The following is a 17,451-nucleotide window of genomic DNA, read 5'->3' on the forward strand; positions in this document are numbered from 1 at the left end:
CGCTTAAGTTTTTGCTGTATATATAGGATACGGCAAGCTAGCTAGCCTGTGCACACCAACCACCACCGTGCCATTTCTTTTCTAGCTAGGCCTGTATGTACATTCTCGACTCGATCGGTGGTGGGATACGCATATGCAGCTTAGGAGGCAATTCTCGTTTGGTGATTCGGTGGATGAACTATCAAGGCCGGAGCCCCGATCGATCGAGCTGGAGCGCCCTAGCTTTGGAGTGTGGCTAAAGCCAGCGGGCAACCATCGTTTTTGACCATGCTGTAACTGTAGCATGCACTCTCGATCGATTTGATCGTCTCTCTCGTCTATTTGCCTGCGTAGTCACGTACTGCCTCTTTTCAATGCAAAAGGAGACTTGACTGAAAGTGGAAGGTAAAAGCCGCTAGCTAATTGGTAAATTGGTGGTCAGGAAAATTAAGATTACCGCTGACACTGAGGAGTGGAAATCGTACTACACGTGCACATGCAGTAAACAGGCGAAAATCTTGTCTCCTACACATTTCGAAAAGAAATATCTTGGCAGCCGACTTGATTGTCCAAATGTCGAGTCAATTGAGTGGTCTTCCTCTCTAAACCCCGTGCTTTTGGCTCCCCAATGAATTCTGAGAGGCATCGTAAGGGAAGGGAAATGAATTCTGAGAGACAGGTAGACCAAGTGCCCAAATCGATTAGACAGGAGCAGTTATTAATGTAGATCATGAACAGTTGATTAAGTTTCACTCCATATATATTTCGATCAATGACAATGGACAAAACTTCAACGTACGGAGCTGATTTGTCAATTGCGCACTCAGACATGTCGTTCTATCAAACAATGTTATGAGCATGCATGCACAGTATCCCTCCTTAAAGAGGGGCAGCGTTGGGCAAAAGTTGCGCCACTCGTACGTACAATCTCGTCACACCAATAGCTAGCACAAGTGCATATTTTACCATAGGGAGGGCCATTTCAACTCAAATTAAATCTCCACACCAAAATGGAGTGTTGCCCCGTAGGTCTATGTATGCAACTGGTTCACCTGGACATAATATGCCCGGCCGTTGTCAATGCACAAATCTGAAATCAAAGTTCCAAGAATTCTTTTAAAACGCACCACTTATACCCCACAAGGATGTAAGAGTTCAAATGAATCATAACCGTCCATTGTCTAAGGTTAGTTTGGGTAAATTAGAATTGTTCACCTATACATTATGGCAGGTAATTAGTGGGGCCAGATCTAATAAAGAACCTGATAAATAGCCCCTGCCACGTCGGATGGTCATCATGAGTGGAACGAGCTTAGGACTAACGCTGCACAATTTACATAAATGAGTCACCCAAATACTGGATTTCAAAAAATTACACCTTCGTAATAATCTGGACCGCGGGTGTATATTACTTGAAAATTTATGTATAGTTTCTCTTCAAAAAATACAACTTTAACTGGTATTCACACATGATGGTATAGTCTAAAACCGCTAAACAAACTACAGTAATAAGTTTTTATCGCATCCCATGTGCTGCTCCCAATTAGGCGACCTGGGATGACACCTAAGCCGTTGCCCTCCTCGATCTCCCCTTCCCTCTGATCGACAGCATTGATCTCACTCAGAGGAGGTGTAGGTGCAAGCCGGAGTCGATCTTATGCCGACGAGTCTTGAGTGGTCGGCGATCTCGTGCGGATGAGGTGAAGGTGCAAACTCGAGCCAACCTCGAGCAGAGGAGTCTTGGGCTCTTACAAATGGTCAAGCGGCCTACGGTGATGAGTTTGATTTTTTATACCGTGATCTGATATCACGTACAAAGAACACACACATATAATCGATTTGGTGTTATTTAAAATTGCATGTATAGTAGTGATACATATCTGCATAAGTCAAACAATTAAAGATGTTTCCGGTGTGATTGCATCTAAAATTATATTTAAAAAAATGTCGACGTCTATTTTAAATGGAGGGTATATTCTAGATCTCAAGTTAGTACGCGCATATGGTACATCCAAAGTTAGGTTGCGCATCTCAATCCAGACATCACTCGTATAGCACACACGCCAATATTAATTCCTTTCTGAAGGGAGAACTCCCCTGTTACATCAACAATATTAGGTCGCTTCGCCTGTCAAAACTCAAAAGGAAAAAAGGATCAGATCATCGTCGGAAAGCAGGCGATGTGTTCTTCCAATAGAAAAGCTATATACTATTGTTAGTCACCGTCACCAACCTATATACTATGGCTAGCTTTCCTGTAAAGTTCGCAGATCGCTAGGCGGTAAACGTCAGTTCGATCGTGATCCTCGTCTTATTTCTTCCAAGTACAGTAGAGTGAATCTATGGGCTGTTTACATGCTGCTATATAATACTAGTACGTTTATTAACGTTTGCAAGATAGCTTGACATGGATACCGAGACATCCATATCCAGTTGGTGCAATCCAACCAGCTGCACAGGTTGGTGCCTTTTGCGTGCCTTCTCGTGTCCTTCCCTTGCACTACTGTTCCCAATGGAGAGAAGGATGCTTGACCCAACCGGCCGATGCAGGACTGCAAACATTTTGTTCCCTTTACTATTTTTACCGGTTTTCTTTTTTAACAACAGTAGATAGCGGCATCCAAATTCTACAACACATTTAGTTCCCTTTTCTATTTGTACCGGTTTTTTTTAATACGCATGTATTAGCAGGTCTCCTAGTTCTTTGTTGTCTGAAATTATTGTAATCACAGTTAGCTAGAACTGCACATCGCTTTAGCTTCAAATTTGTACGTAGTAAGTACTCAAAAATTGTGCAATCTAAAACGTAACCACAGTCTCTTTGTAGTGTTCAAAACAATGTGCGATTCCTTGTCTATCATGTAGAATCACGTACGTCAAGAACCGCCGAGAACTGCCACTGAATTGTAGGAGTGCAGGTGCAGGCTTTGGCTGTTTGGCATGAGGCACCTGATGAACCTGTAAATGGTGCCAAGCACGGAAATGTGAGATTCAGAATGGGCTGAATGGCAGACCTGTCTATTATGGTCATGACTCGTCAGCGGAAATTGCATCCTGCAGTACGCATAAACAGAGAATGTGACATCTGTAAGATTTATCGGTTTACTCACGAGATGGCGCCGAAAACATCGCGCCTTATCCTTGCTGAAGTGTTTTGTCTGAACTTTCCGATATCTGAAGTCTGAACCCAAAAAAAAGAAAGAAAAAAAGTGCTAACTGAGAACGGCCGAGTGAGACATGACCATTTGCAACCAGCAGTACACAACTCAATGCCATATATATGCTCGCTCCAACCGAAATGACATCCTTAATAAACATGGTGCAGCAGCACGGCATAGAAAGTCGATTGGTCAATGCTGTACTCTTCCCGAGTAAGAACAAAGTGCAGGGATAATTTGCAAACGACACGCGTACTGGATTCAGTCATTCAGACACTTATGCCTTGATCACCACACCGCGGAAATGAAAATGCAGCTTTATCCAGAAGAAGACCTGCCAACCGCCCTGAGACCGATGAGGCAGCTGCAAGAGCTTTGGGGACTTCGGTGATCTGGGAGTGGCGCGAAGAAGGATTAGTGTCCAGAAGGAAAGAGATGTAGGGGGACATGCAGGGGAAGGTACGACTTTCAGTGGTACAGATAAGAAACAGAAAGCGAGAGGAGTATTTAGATGGTCCATGATGAAATTCAGTGTCCATTTCTCTCTTTCTGAATTTGCATCTGGTCCTACTGAGGAACTCCTGGTAGTAAGATTTTTCTCTCCAATAGCCGACCAAATATGATCCTCACAAGATTTGATCAGTGTAGTAGCATTTGATACAAGTTAAATTTGCACCGGGTGTATATCCTGTGATGATTGGATAATGGGGAATCCGAAAGTAAGTGAAGTACTGACAGAGAACAATTCGCTCACCATAAATCAATGAGAAAAGTACTTTTTTCGTTTCTCAACTTGTCGGAAAATTCATTTCTCGTCTAAAAAACAATTCGTACTTTTTTCATCCCTCAACTTTCAAAACCGGACACTTTTAGTCCTTAAGGCTATCCGAAGCGGCTTGTCTAGCCACGTGTCCGGTTTGTACTTAATCCCGTGACCGCCGAGTCTGTTGAAATTGGTCGTCGTCGTGCTCTGGATCTCGTTCAGGCACTGGTTTTACTTCTCCTCCATCTGCATCATCTATATCTTGATTGAAAAAAAAATAAGTGAAAAAACTATGCAAAAGCCAGACACGTGACTAGGAAAACCACTTTGGATGGACTGAGAGACTAAAAGTGTCCGGTTTTGAAAATTGAGGGTCGAAAAAAGTACTTCCTCTGTCCAACAAAAGATGTCTCAAGTTTGTTAAAATTTGGATGTATCTAAACATGACTTAGTGTATATATGCATTCAAATTTGATCAAAGTTGAGACATCCTTTGTTGGACGGAGAAAGTACGATTTTCTTTTGAGTGACGAAAAACAAACTTTCCGACAAGTTGAGGAAAGAAAAAAAATACTTTTCTCTAAATAATTATTGATACAAGTTATTGGACAGGCATGCACGTGGGCATATGATCCACCTCCCGTGCATATTACAAAAGATTGCAACTAATAACAGTCCAAAATTGCAGGGGAAGGTACGACTTTCAGTGGTACAGATAAGAAACAGAAAGCGAGAGGAGTATTTAGATGGTCCATGATGAAATTCAGTGTCCATTTCTCTCTTTCTGAATTTGCATCTGGTCCTACTGAGGAACTCCTGGTAGTAAGATTTTTCTCTCTAATAGCCGTCCAAATATGATCCTCACAAGATTTGATCAGTGTAGTAGCATTTGATACAAGTTAAATTTGCACCGGGTGTATATCCTGTGATGATTGGATAATGGGGAATCCGAAAGTAAGTGAAGTACTAACAGAGAACAATTCGCTCACCATAAATCAATTATTGGTACAAATTATTGGACAGGCATGCACTTGGGTATATGATCCAGCTCCCGTGCATATTACAAAAGATTGCAAATAATAACAGTCCAAAATTAAATTCCTATCTTGCTTCTGATCAAGAAACCTCTTCATGGTTCACAACTGTTGATCAGACGACGACTTGACCTGGAGAAAAGACACACACCGCTAGGAAAGCATTGAATAGACACCACCAACCACGCGCACGCGGCGACACATAAACAAGCAATTGTGTGCGCACGCAAGCCAGCAAAAGCGGACGAATGTCCTATGCAAATTGGAGAAGACGCGATCTCTGCATGAAGAACGATCGAGCTAGCTCTTCCTAGCATTTTGGGAGATCGGACGGCGGAGGCAGGAGCTTCTGGTTGGAGAGGCTCCCGTCCTGCACCAGCCACGCCATTTTCAGGCCCCAGCTGACATGCACCTCCAAGTGGCAATGCATGAACCATACCCCTGCACACGTGCAGAGAAACATATCAATTAATGTAATTAAGAATTCAGTTTCTTCAGTTACATTAAGTAAATGAAGAATGATTGATAATTCTCGCCTGGATTATCGGCGCGGAAGCGAAGGGCCACCCATCCGGCGGCTGGCACGCCGACGGTGTTCCGCTCGACGGGATCCACTAGGTTATACTTGGCGGGATCACTCATCGGGTCAAAGTTGCCGAACCCTTGACCGACGACGAAGAAGTTGAACCCATGCAAGTGAAACGGGTGGCTCTCGGCTCCCAAGATACTTGTCCCCTGCATCACCAGCTCCACGGATTCCCCATACGACAGCACCACCAGCTTTGTCCCATTGGACACATTGGTGTTGTTGGGCGGCGTGCCCGTGTAGTTGAACGGCGACGAGGGCATGGCGGGGAAATTGGATTCGTAGACCCCGTTAGACATCCCTGTGAAGTGCGACTGCAGCAGCGCCGTGGTGGGAAGCACGAAGGAGACGTTGTTCACGGCTGCCGCGAACCGGCTCCCGTTGGGCCCCTGACACGTGCCATTCGCGCCGGCGCATGGGTGGGTCCCCAGTCCCACCGTGAAGAAGAACCGCCTGTCCACCTCACGCGGCACGTCAGCAGGGTAATCCTCGTTGGCGAGGCTCCTAAGCTTGGCGGTGAAGTTGGACACGAAGCTCGTGTCGTTGATTTGCGGCATGGTTGGTTTGAACAACGGAAGGTTCTTGTTGAAGCTCGCCGAGGAGCCAGGGTACTCGTCATGCTCGTACTCGAGGATGCCGGCGACGGTGGTGTTGTCGAAGGTTCCGGAGGCTGCGGTGGAGTAGGGCGAGGCGAGCATGTAGTAGTTGGCTCCCGGGTAGGACGGCTTGGTGGTGAGGAGCACGTTTGTGGTTTGTCCCGGGGTGATAAGGAGGGTCTCGACGGTGACGGGCTTCACGTAGACTGCGTCGACGTCGACGACGGTGAGCAGGTGTCCAGCGATGGAGAAGAAGAGCTCGTCGTTGAGTGCAGAGTTGATGATCCGCAGCATGTACATCTTCCCTGGCTTCACCTTCAGCTTGAACGTGTCTGCACGAAACACACGTACACGTTGCTTGGAACCACAGTGATCGTATCACGGGGACGAGGCCATGCGTCTTAGCATATAGCCAGATCGTACGTACAAGTACAAACTTATGCAAACCTTTGGCAGAGCAATTGTAGAGCGGTCCTGGGAGACCGTTGATGGTGAAAGCATCCGATACATTTGGGCCTCCTCCCGTCTGAAGTGCTTGGCTGATCACTGCCTCTGTGTCCGCCTTCCACCATTCACCTGCGTACATGCGCCCAAAACAAACCCTTAATTTCCATAGGGTACACATGCACAATTTTTTATATATGTTTGTGCGTGCATCCACGGTACATACGTACCGAACATGAGGGGAACCTCCTTGAATGGTGCGGGGAACGGGTAAGGAACGCCGAGCTTGGGAAGGATGACGATAGGACCGTAGACGGTGGCGCGGAGCCATGAGATATGTGCGTGCCACCACAGCGTGCCCTGCTGCCCGCTGATGGTGAACTTGTACACATAGCTCTGCCCGGGCTGGATCGGGCACTGCGTGATGTACGCCGGCCCGTCCGCCCACCCGCTCCGCAGCTGCCGGACGCCGTGCCTGCACGCACACACAACACAAAGTTGCTCAATTGGTCCATCGTAAACTTCTCTAATGATATGCGTGTACTGTAAATAGGCGCATCAGTGGGCATGGGTACCAGTGGATGCTCATGTTGTACTGGGCTTTGTTGACGACCCGGACGACGACGAGGTCGCCTTCCCTGGCCAACACCGTGGGGCCCGGGAACTGCCCGTTCACCGCCACGATGCTCTTGCTGCTGCACAGCCGTGTCACGTTCATGGTCTCCACCTGCATGCATGCATCGATCAAAACGGATCATTAATTCAATTGCAGCAACGTACGCCGCGCTGTTGTCTGTTGATGGATCGCAACAAACAACAAAACTTACATCGAATTGGTACTCCACGGTGTCGCCCTCCGCCAAGTTGATGGACAACACCATTAGCGCCGCCACGACGAGGAGGGAGGAGGAACGGAAGGTAGCCGCCATGTTTCAATGCCTTCTCGAGCGCCCCTAGCTGCCTAGCTAGCTCGACCGGCTCAGCTTCACTTCCTCGAGCTAGCTCTCGATGGCTAATATGGTAATGGGTATGCTGTGGATCGAGGTGCCTATATATACACGAGAATTTAAACGTTAATGGCATGCATTTTTGTCTGTCAAGACCGACTCTGTTCCATGGTTAAACCCCCGCGTTTAGTAAGCTTTAGTTGGTGCACGGTTGGTTACTGAGCTCAACACTGTGGGGGAAACGGGGCCCATGCATGAATGCATGCATGGCCATAGCTTCGGAGTGCGGCTAAAGTCAACCACTGGATCGTCTGTTTATATGTCACTCTGCGTTCTTGGCCACCCCTTTGGCTTTTCAATGCCTTAATTAACACGCAGAATGTGTGTGAGAATATATTTATGTCCACTTTTCTGCTGCTATATGGAAAAAATGTATACTACTCTGTATTGACGGCTTTATCGTTCGATGGTTCCTTATCGTATAGTTTGCCCAGGAACGTTATCTTAGCCATCTTTGCTTCAGTAAGAGGAAAAGCTGCGTTTACTAGTACCCATTTTACGCTATATTAAACAGAACCATATATGAAGTGCGATTAACTCAAAGAAGAAGAGAACGCAAGGAATTATGGCACCGTTTTGACAGGACTACTTTGTGGTTGGTACGTGGTACTGGTACTTTGCCCCTGATATTAATTTGGTTCTCAAACGTTGCGCAAAACCACACGAAAAATAAGGCAAGGACTCCCCGTACCGTACGTACACCAGTCAAGAGCAGCGGAAATGTGTCACCTCCAGCTGCAGCCATCAGGAAGAATTCTGCCATAACTGCACCTGTTGGCTTCAGGGGTACTTGCTGCTAATTGCAACGTTTTTTTCTAGAATACAATGCTAATTGCACGTTGAAACCATAACACCTGGGGGGGGGGGGGGGGGGGTTACTTAAGAAGCACCACATTTCACTTTCTAGCACTGACGTTTAACTTTAAAAAAAAAATGTGGTAGCTAGTGATGCACCTGGCTTCAGGAGCATGTTTTGTTGTTACTGCTTTTCCATTATTCTAGGGAGAGGGTGTTAATTGAGCCGACTGTATGTTGAAATTGTTACGGAATCAGATACCTCCTGGTCCTGTTGGATTGCGTCCACCAAACTGTCAAAAAAGCGTTAAATCAGAAGTAGTTGAATCCTCGCTTTTTGGAACTAAAGGTCAGAGATGAGACCAAGTGGACCGGCTGCGGATCACAGCTTTTATCTTCCCTGGGCTCCTACCATATCCTCCTTACATGCCAAGGGACTGGAGCTGGAGCTAGCGAGGACAGCGACCTGAGCTAGTTATAGCTGTCTGGAGGAAGATAGTCCAAGCCTGTTCTTGATTGGCGGCACATTCACATCGACCACCAATGCCTTGGCCTTGCGTGCCCCGGCTCACATAATGTAAAACCGGCCGGAGATCCGTAATTTGGAAGCTGAGCAGGTGGGTCGGCCCCTGTGGATTGTTTGGTCGATCGACCGGGGTTTTGTGCTGGAACTGTTCATCTTCTTTTGCCCACAACTCCACAAGTGTCCATAGGGAGAGAAGGATGCCTGACCAGACCTCATCGCTTCCTTTCCTTCATTTGTTTCCAATGGCTACAACTCACTGTGTAAGGTGTGCTTCGAACGTAAAGGGCTATATTCCTATATCAGAATGTGGTTCCAGTTACTAGTTACCAATATTTCATTCAAAGCATGTGGCGTTTCATTTAGAACCTTTTCTGACGGTGAATCAGATTTGTCTTTTCAGAAGATGCGGCAACATGAAAACTACTGGTGTTTCAAAGTTGAGATATCATGAAAAAAAAATTGATATATCGTTTCACTGCAGTTCTAAAAACGAACATTGGTAAATATTTTGTTCGATTAATTTCACATTAGAAAACAAACAGGACAAGCCCCTCTGGCTGGGTCAGAGACAAGTAGATGACAGCAGGGACACCTGCTTCAATTCGATGTCATTTCAGTTTGCACAAAAATAAGTTCCATGAGTTGGCAAATCATTCCTATGTACAGCATCTCTCATGCCAAAGAAAATACTGAAATCTATACGTGCAACACAGCTACAACATTGTCCATGTTATGTTGGGACAGCCTCGCCAAGGGATGATGATGGATCAACTTCCGTACTCTTATTGTTATCTGCATCTATGAAACCATGTTTGAAGCGATCATAATTTATTGGTTCGACTGTCTTAAATGGGCGTTCCCCTAGAACCCGAACTAGATCATCCTGGTGAAGGACCTCCTTCTCAAGCAGCAGCTCTGCAATCTGCGCCACTTGTTCCTTGTGCTTCTTTATCAGCTCAATTGTGTGTTTGTAGGCCTCAGCAACCCATTCCCTCACCTCAGTGTCAATGATGGATGCTGTCTGACTGCTATATGGCTTGTTCATTTCAAAACCATCATCCCTTTGAGGGAAAGAAAGAAGCCCAACCTTTTCACTGAAACCGTATAATGCAACCTGGGCATAAGTCATTTTAGTAACCTTCTCCAGATCATTCTGAGCACCAGTGGAGATCTTCCCAATCAAAACCTAATGGTTGAAAGAACAGTTAGGTCACTTACTACATCCATATTAAGACGAAAGTCAATTATACAAGGATCCATGAAATGTTATGTACCTCCTCAGCCGCTCGGCCACCTAGTGTCATGCATGTCATGTCAAAAAGTTGTTCTTTTGTCATCAAAAGATTGTCATTTTGAACGTACTGAGCAAAGCCTAAAGCAGCTGTTCCACGAGGTACAATTGTGACTTTAAGGAGTAGTTCTGCATGCTCCAAAAACCATCCGGCAACAGCATGACCAGATTCATGGTAAGCAACAGTTAGACGCTCCATTTTGCTAATAACCTGCAGAGAGACCAATCAGTACATAGTCAGGAAATATAAATATCAGTACCATATGTTCATAGTCTATAGTTCAATTGATCACATCATATAAAGAAATGATCTATTATTTTACATACTAAAAGTACAGATAGATGGCTAAAAATTCCCACAAAAAATCAAAACATCTGGTCGTCAATTTGGTACATCAGAAAATCATTGCCCTTAAATAGTTAAATCTGGAAAAATATATTTTTGCATTTGATGTTGACAGAAATTACCCACCAATGCCACCCTAAACTAATTTTCCTCCCGCCCTTTACCCTGCCGCACCACTCCTCGGCTCTGATACTCTCACGTTGGGCTCCCCATCCACATGACGCACCTCTCAATCACTCGAGGTAAGGTTTCTCAACTCCTCCAGGCGCCTACCTCCGGCGATCAACTAACCTGCCACAACTCCACCTTCAGACAACAGCCTTGCCCTCTCTTCCACCTGCTTCCTATCCACGATTTATCAGATCCATCCAAGATTTTGGTGACCCTAGCAGCAGCTGCTCCGATCCTCTCCTCCCTTGGTTCACAGCTCCTCTCAAAGAGTAACTTCTTGGCCATGCTCGCGTCCTTTGTGCGTGCACATTAATTTGGTTTGAGCCGCTTGCAGCCTCCAACTATTAGGTTCTTCCCGCGTGCTCCGCATGGAAATCAGATGACATCGCCTTGCTTGCGCAGAACATAAAGTTCAGGTTTTATCTCTCGCTTTTATTATTGTCTGCAAGTAGTGTGGTTCGCGTTTGTAGCTTATAAAATTATTTATGGTGTTATCCTTTTCAGAGCTCGATTTGAGGTTATTCTATAACATGCAGACGGAACACACAGCAAGAACTTCACAAAGCAATTTTTGATCCTTCCATTGTTGTCCAATGTATTTCTTTTATTTTCTGATCAGCAGGTGCACTGTTAAACTGAAGCCAAATACTTATCATGTCTCAACCACCCCCTTCAGTTTGGAAATTATGAAAGGTATGTAGGACATGCACACTGATGATTCCTGGTGACAGAATGAAAAGCAATAATTTATTATGTTGTATCCAATCTGCATTTGAATTGATGCACTTCTGACTTCAAATTGATGTCCATCTGGAAAAGCCACTACGACATCAGCAGCAGTTAGCAGTAGGTAGGTACAACCAACGGTTGATCCCATTCCTGTGGCAATGAGCACATCAGGGAAAGACAGCCAAATCAGGTAGCTCTAAGAGCTAGCAGCGCCTAGAACTAAGAAGACTTCACTATGGTTTATATGAGTCCTAGAACTGATACATGAACCACTACAGATATTGAATTGAACCATTTGACTGTGATGACAATCTAGATAGTTAATACTCACCCTGGTATTGTAGGCTTAATTTTCCTGATTTGTTTGGTGTAAAGGTTACAATACGTGTTTATATGTTGTTATGGTATAATGACCTTTTCTCTTCTTTGGATTATCAGTTATATGGACTGACAAGATCACAAACAAAAAGTTGGTGATGACAATTGTGGAGATTTCAGACGACCATCTACTCTTCCTCACCTTCCCAATCAACACTCTAGATTTGCTATCTTTTACATATGTATATTAACTAAGTCTAGACCTAACAAATCAAGCATATATTTATGTTTGCTACTTTATACTCAGTTTGATAGTATATTACTCATTTAGTTTCTTTCACCTGATGTCTTCATTTATGTTTTCGTCCTATATTCTACATAAAACTAGAACCATAGTTCATCTGTAGTCAAATCCTATCTTTTCCCTTTTATTTTGTAATATGATCAAGGTTCATGTGTAAAATTGCTTCTTCATACTAAGCGACAACTATTTAAATTTGTTTTTCACCCTTCTTCATACTAAGCGACAACTATTTAACTAAGTTTCTCACCCTGGATGGTCCAACACCAACAAACATTTTCATAAAGTCTGAACCAGAAATAGACAAGAAAGGTACACCAGACTCTCCAGCAGTAGCTTTAGCAAGGAGAGTCTTTCCTGTGCCAGGAGGACCTACAAGAAGAGCACCCTTTGGTATTTTAGCTCCCAGTTCTTCATATTTCTTGGGATTTTTCAGGAAATGAACAAATTCCATGATTTCTTGTTTGGCTTCATCACAGCCAACTACATCCTTAAAGAAAACCTGCACATATAACAAATAAAGATTACTTGAGTTGGACTATGTGTGTATTTGTGTTCAACTTTGCTGCTCTTTGACAGTGATGAACCAGGCCAAAGCTCATCAACTACACAAATGGAAGCTACCAAGGAATGATCTTCTTATAGATAAATATGAGCCTTTTAAGTGTTGCCTTCGAATTAGCAATGCAATGTAACAGCAGGCAAAAGACTAACCTTGTCTTTGGAATTTTTGTCCATCTTTGTCACTTGAACTTTTCCAATATTGAAAATACTACGGCCTCCTTTCCCAGAACCACCACCAATACTAAATCCACTCTGCATCCCTTTCCCCACCACATATAGCAACCCAAGGATAATAACTGTTGGGGCTAACTTCAGGATTTCCTGGAACCAACTTACTTCAGCAGGACCATAAGTTACTGGAATATAATCATGTCGATCTATCCCCAATGCTTCCTGGGCCTCTTTCAACTTTTCTTCGAAAGAATCGACACTCCCAATATTAAAGTAATACTTGTATATGCTCGGTGCCTCTTTCCCAGGGAGATGATTGGTAGTGATATGTATATCACTATCCTGATTTTGCTTGGTTAAAGGTGAACTTCTGACATACACTTTTGCAACTTCTTTGTTTGAAACAACAATGTGGTCAACTAACCCAGGTTCTAACAACTTGTTCTTAAATTCTTGGAAGCTTATCTGGAAAAGTGAGAAGCAAATGGAATGGATCTTATAAGTAATGGAATAGTAAAAGAAACTGCATCTGTATTATCAAAAATGAAAATGCAGTTGTCAATTGATATGGTTCTATTACACATCAAGAAAATACCAGGAGGTACTTATGACATACAGAACTCAAGATTGGCAGGGGCGGGGGGGAGCACATAGTAACAGAGTAACAATGCCCTAGATCAACAAATTCACTAGGATAGATAGTCGATATGCCATCAGTTTTGAAGTACTGGATGTATTTGTGTGCCAAAAACCACAGTAATGCTACATACATAGCTAGCAAGCCATGTCATATTATTACTATATCTTTTGGTTCAACTTTGCAATTATCTCTTTCATGTCATCTACAACATAGAGATTGGTCGTTAATGAATATCTACTGTCATAAAAACCATAAACTAAGACCATCTAGAGGAAAAGCACACATGTTTTTTTGCCACTTCGCTAGACCACACTAGCAGATTTTTTTTCTTCAAAAAAGAGCAATCATTTACACAATATCCTGGCAGCACTCAAATTGGATGTCAAAGCAATGGCCCTCACATAGAAGTGGAACATCTCTTCTCAGACGTAACAAGAAATATCAACGACGGAGACCTTGAACTAAGAGAATGCAGAATGGGGTAAGCTTTCTTCTATGCACTAGAGATCAGGTAAATAGAACTGTTCAGCGAACCAGTATGGAATATTATTCTTGTATGAAAAGCATGTTCAACAGTCAGTGGTCAGTAAGAAGAGTACCTCATGCTGCGCTGTACTGAGTGGTAAGGTTGATAGTATTAGTTCAAGGAGGAACACAGGAGCAAGGAATCGGAATAGCTTATCAAGTTTTTCCTGGAAATTCCACTGAGAACCTGAATTGAACTTCTCTGCATAGCGCACAGAGGAAGACCACATTAGTGCATGGCCTGCATGCCAAGCTGAAAGGATAAAATGCACTCAACCACATAAAAGTTGTAAAATTGCAGGCATATTTGTACATGTTCATGACAGTAAGCTTTCATTTTGAGGCAAACTGCCAGCAGATGTGGCACCAACACCCAAAGATTAGCTTTTAAGTTATATACCCATCTGTTCAAATGTGCAGGCTTGTTGTGGGATTCATGTGGTCCATATTTTGAAGCGTTGAGCCGTTGACCACTAGTATATGTGAAAGTATATAGACTGACTATCTGAAAATAATGCTATTGAATTTGTCTTGCAAAAATTCCTGCATGCTATATGTTATTTTTAGTAGCCAATTATGGTTTACAACCATTGTTAAATTCTTGATACTGCAGAAAGTTAAATATGACTTAAAACTTTTGAACAGAGCTGTATGATAATTCGATACTGTTGGGGAAAGTTATGAAATGACATGAGTTCTGTAGACATCTCCAAAGATTTCCCAAAATGTAAGAGTTGCTTAAAATAGCCCTACCATTATCTAGTTCCACAGCAAAATCTCTAATTATCATCTGCTTAGCACCAATTTCTAGCAATAATCAATTGGCCTATAGGGCCTATTTTAGCATAGCATTCTTCCTTCCCAAACTACTCATATGTCCACAGAACTGTGCAATGGAAATCAAAATCACAGCTTGTCCAACAAAATAAGCATATCTCTAAATAAATGTGCAGTGCAGATCAAATCACAAGGTCACAACTTACGCTTTGATTCGGACTTGTCGCTCCCATCCCCTTTCGGCTCCTCCTTCCCATTTGGACAGGACTTGTCGTAATCTAAACAATTAAGGGCCACGTCATCAACAGAGCCAATAAGCAGATTGAAAGACCACCGCAACCCGCAGAGAAAACTTACTCTTTTTCGACTGGTCGCAGAAAAGACGCCTGGACTGCGAGTTGGCAAGCAGGGACCTCCAGTCCCCGACCTTCCCAGGTGCATTGGCGGCCGCAGACCGGTGGACCAGAGCGGACGTCAAGTAACGACGCACAAACCCCAACCCCCCGCTCGCAGAGTCGAGCAGGGGTGGCGGTGGAGGCGACGGCAATGGCGCGCGAAACCCGCCATGACCCCCTAGCAGAGAACCCTAGGAAGGAACGCACATTGCAAACCGTCAATCATGACGCGATGCACCTGAAGCCACCGAAGTGAATAAACGGAGAAGAGGCGGCGGGGTCGTCGGAGACTCGCCTGACGTGATCGGGAGAGGGCGCGGGGCAGAGAGGAGAGGCTCATGGCGGCGACGGCGAGGGCATGGGAAGGGAGGCGAGCGCTCCGTGCCTAGGGTTTTTGATGCCCAGCGATTTCTCAGGTCGGTGCCGTGCCCTTCATGCGAGAGGGACGAACTAAACGGGACGCCGATGGCTTGATTTGCGCCGGCGGAGAGCGACGGGTTTGTGATTATGATCTAACTAGTCGACATGTGGCAGGTCTGGCCACTAATCTCGATTCGTCAGCATGATAACACGGAAATTAAACTTTAGAACCACTTCTTTTCATCGAGGTACTGATGGAACAGTGGAGGACGTGCCGGGTGAAAAATTAAAAACTTTCAATCGTAACCAATAAATCTCAGATTAACAAATCAGATGAAAGGTGAATCCCCTTTGACGAATTGTGCTGCGTGGAACTTACTCCCTCCATTTCACAAAGGTTGACGTATTTTGTTTCGTTAAGACAAGGTTTTGACCAAAAATTACATTATTAATATGTAACATATATGATACAAAATCATGATTATTAGAAAAAACTTTTAAAGACGAATGTATCGATATAAATTTCATGTATGTAAAAACACATATCAATAGAGTTATTATTGGTCAAAGCCTTGTCTTAACGAAACAAAATACACCAACCTTTGTGAAATGGAGAGAGTATTTTATAATCTGCTGTTGAAGCAGGAAAAAAATTCGTTAGGCAAACAAGAAAATAGTGAAAAGCGGGTGGAAAAAACGGGATTACGACAATCCACTAAAATGCCAAACGTAGGCTAAATCTCAAATTAACAAATTAGATCAAAGTTGAACCCCCTTTGAACTTCTAATCATGAGTGGGTTTTCATAAACTGCGGTACATGTCACGGTATTGTCATCCCAATCGATGGAGAAATACGGGAGACAGAGATGTGATATTGTTGTCGATGTAGTATAGAAAAGTTAACTAAGAGCTGGGCTGTCGTGGTTTTAGATGCACACGGATCCAAAGTTTCATCTTTGTTGTGAGAGTATTGCAACGGTAGAGTGAGAAATAAGCAATGCAGGTCATATACTTGTTCCGTGTAACTAATGTACACTTTAAGCGGTATAGCATGTTTTAACATGACCCAATCGGCTTGCCACATGCATGTAGTACCAGCCAATTGGTTAAACTCTTTTCGTTTTTAAATCTAAGAAGTCCTAACTTTGTCTAAGTCAAACTTTTCAAAGTTTGACTAAGTTTATAGAAAAAAATATCAACATCTAAAATATCAAATAAAGTTTTGCTGTTTAAAATCGTCTGGTGTTTAGTCAGAGATAAGTCGACGGGTTTGGTCGTTGGATTTTAATCCAACGACAGTATGTGGGAAAGGGGAGAGTGGAGATTGCATCTGTATTTTAATTAATCCAACGGTTTTGATGTGTCAACTGAGATTTAATCATTTTGTTCCAAAATCAGGCGCCTGAAATATAACCACACCTTATGAATAATATATATCATGATGGATTTAACCAAACTAATTTAAAGTCGTATGTATTGATGGATTTTTTTGTAAATTTAGTCAAAAAAGTTTAAAAATATTGACTTAGGACAAAGTTAGTAGCATGATTCATATCCGCGTGGCATACTGATTTGTTAGAATTTGTGTTGTGGGTCTGATCAGTCCAAGCCCAATTTTAATAAATTCTGAAAAATCTCAAAGGCCCATTCATGAAGTGGGATGAGAGGAGTGGGAAGAGAATAGTCCCATCTTGCTAGTTTAGAGTGGGTGAGACCAACATATAAGGGATGTTGTTTCTCACCTATTGAGCAACTGAGCTAGGGAAATCCCCACGCGTGCTCCTCCTCCTCCTCTGCTCGCCTCGTCACGCGTGCGCGCGCGCCGGGTTTCGTGGATCGAGTTCGGGTTCGGGCCGGGCCTTTTATCTTTTTGTCACGCGCGCGAGGTATTTTTGGAATCTGTTACGGACGCCTGCAGATTTTGTGGAGTCGGTTCAGATTTCCTAAACCGCCTGCGTGACTATATATACAGTC

At 43.7% G+C, this 17,451-nt stretch overlaps 2 protein-coding genes and 1 long non-coding RNA gene across 4 annotated transcripts; 1 reads left to right on the top strand and 2 right to left on the bottom strand.

The window, feature by feature from the left end:
• Nucleotides 1-4,864: 4,864 nt before the first annotated feature.
• LOC100844858 (laccase-13) lies at nt 4,865-7,651 on the bottom strand. The gene is made up of 6 exons (XM_003564545.3): nt 7,388-7,651; nt 7,136-7,287; nt 6,791-7,035; nt 6,564-6,692; nt 5,471-6,448; nt 4,865-5,375 (listed from the first exon to the last, which is right to left on the bottom strand). Exons 1-6 carry the CDS (start codon nt 7,487-7,489, stop codon nt 5,245-5,247), a joined length of 1,737 nt encoding a protein of 578 aa, XP_003564593.1. The 5' UTR covers nt 7,490-7,651; the 3' UTR covers nt 4,865-5,244.
• A 1,814-nt stretch (nt 7,652-9,465) lies between these two features.
• On the bottom strand, nt 9,466-15,604 carry LOC100823457 (ATP-dependent zinc metalloprotease FTSH 3, mitochondrial). 2 transcript variants are annotated; one of them, XM_014898197.2, is made up of 8 exons: nt 15,412-15,604; nt 15,079-15,307; nt 14,928-14,999; nt 14,019-14,146; nt 12,759-13,244; nt 12,421-12,546; nt 10,163-10,390; nt 9,466-10,074 (listed from the first exon to the last, which is right to left on the bottom strand). In XM_014898197.2, the coding sequence occupies exons 1-8, from the start codon at nt 15,454-15,456 to the stop codon at nt 9,619-9,621; spliced, it is 1,770 nt and encodes a 589-aa protein (XP_014753683.1). In that variant the 5' UTR covers nt 15,457-15,604; the 3' UTR covers nt 9,466-9,618. The 2 variants fall into 2 exon arrangements, with proteins under 2 accessions (XP_014753683.1, XP_014753682.1); XM_014898196.2 differs by having other exon boundaries at nt 12,295-12,546.
• On the top strand, nt 10,424-12,155 carry LOC112271164. Its single transcript, XR_002964096.1, has 2 exons — nt 10,424-11,112; nt 11,201-12,155. It is a non-coding gene; the product is annotated as an uncharacterized LOC112271164 (long non-coding RNA).
• Nucleotides 15,605-17,451: the final 1,847 nt, after the last annotated feature.

The sequence above is a fragment of the Brachypodium distachyon genome, chromosome 2 (genome assembly GCF_000005505.3).
Source record: "Brachypodium distachyon strain Bd21 chromosome 2, Brachypodium_distachyon_v3.0, whole genome shotgun sequence".
Lineage (NCBI taxonomy): Eukaryota > Viridiplantae > Streptophyta > Magnoliopsida > Poales > Poaceae > Brachypodium > Brachypodium distachyon.

Coding starts and splice junctions, on each gene's coding strand:
- LOC100823457 (XM_014898196.2), bottom strand. CDS start 15,456: ATGAGCCTCTCCTCTCTGCCCCGCGCCCTCTCCCGATCACGTCAG. Junction 15,308..15,411: donor CCCTCTCCCGATCACGTCAG/GCGAGTCTCCGA, acceptor GTTCCTTCCTAG/GGTTCTCTGCTAGGGGGTCA. Junction 14,147..14,927: donor CGACAAGTCCGAATCAAAGC/GTAAGTTGTGAC, acceptor TGCGCTATGCAG/AGAAGTTCAATTCAGGTTCT.
- LOC100844858 (XM_003564545.3), bottom strand. CDS start 7,489: ATGGCGGCTACCTTCCGTTCCTCCTCCCTCCTCGTCGTGGCGGCGCTA. Junction 7,036..7,135: donor TACAACATGAGCATCCACTG/GTACCCATGCCC, acceptor GTGTGCGTGCAG/GCACGGCGTCCGGCAGCTGC. Junction 5,376..5,470: donor CTTCCGCGCCGATAATCCAG/GCGAGAATTATC, acceptor GCACGTGTGCAG/GGGTATGGTTCATGCATTGC.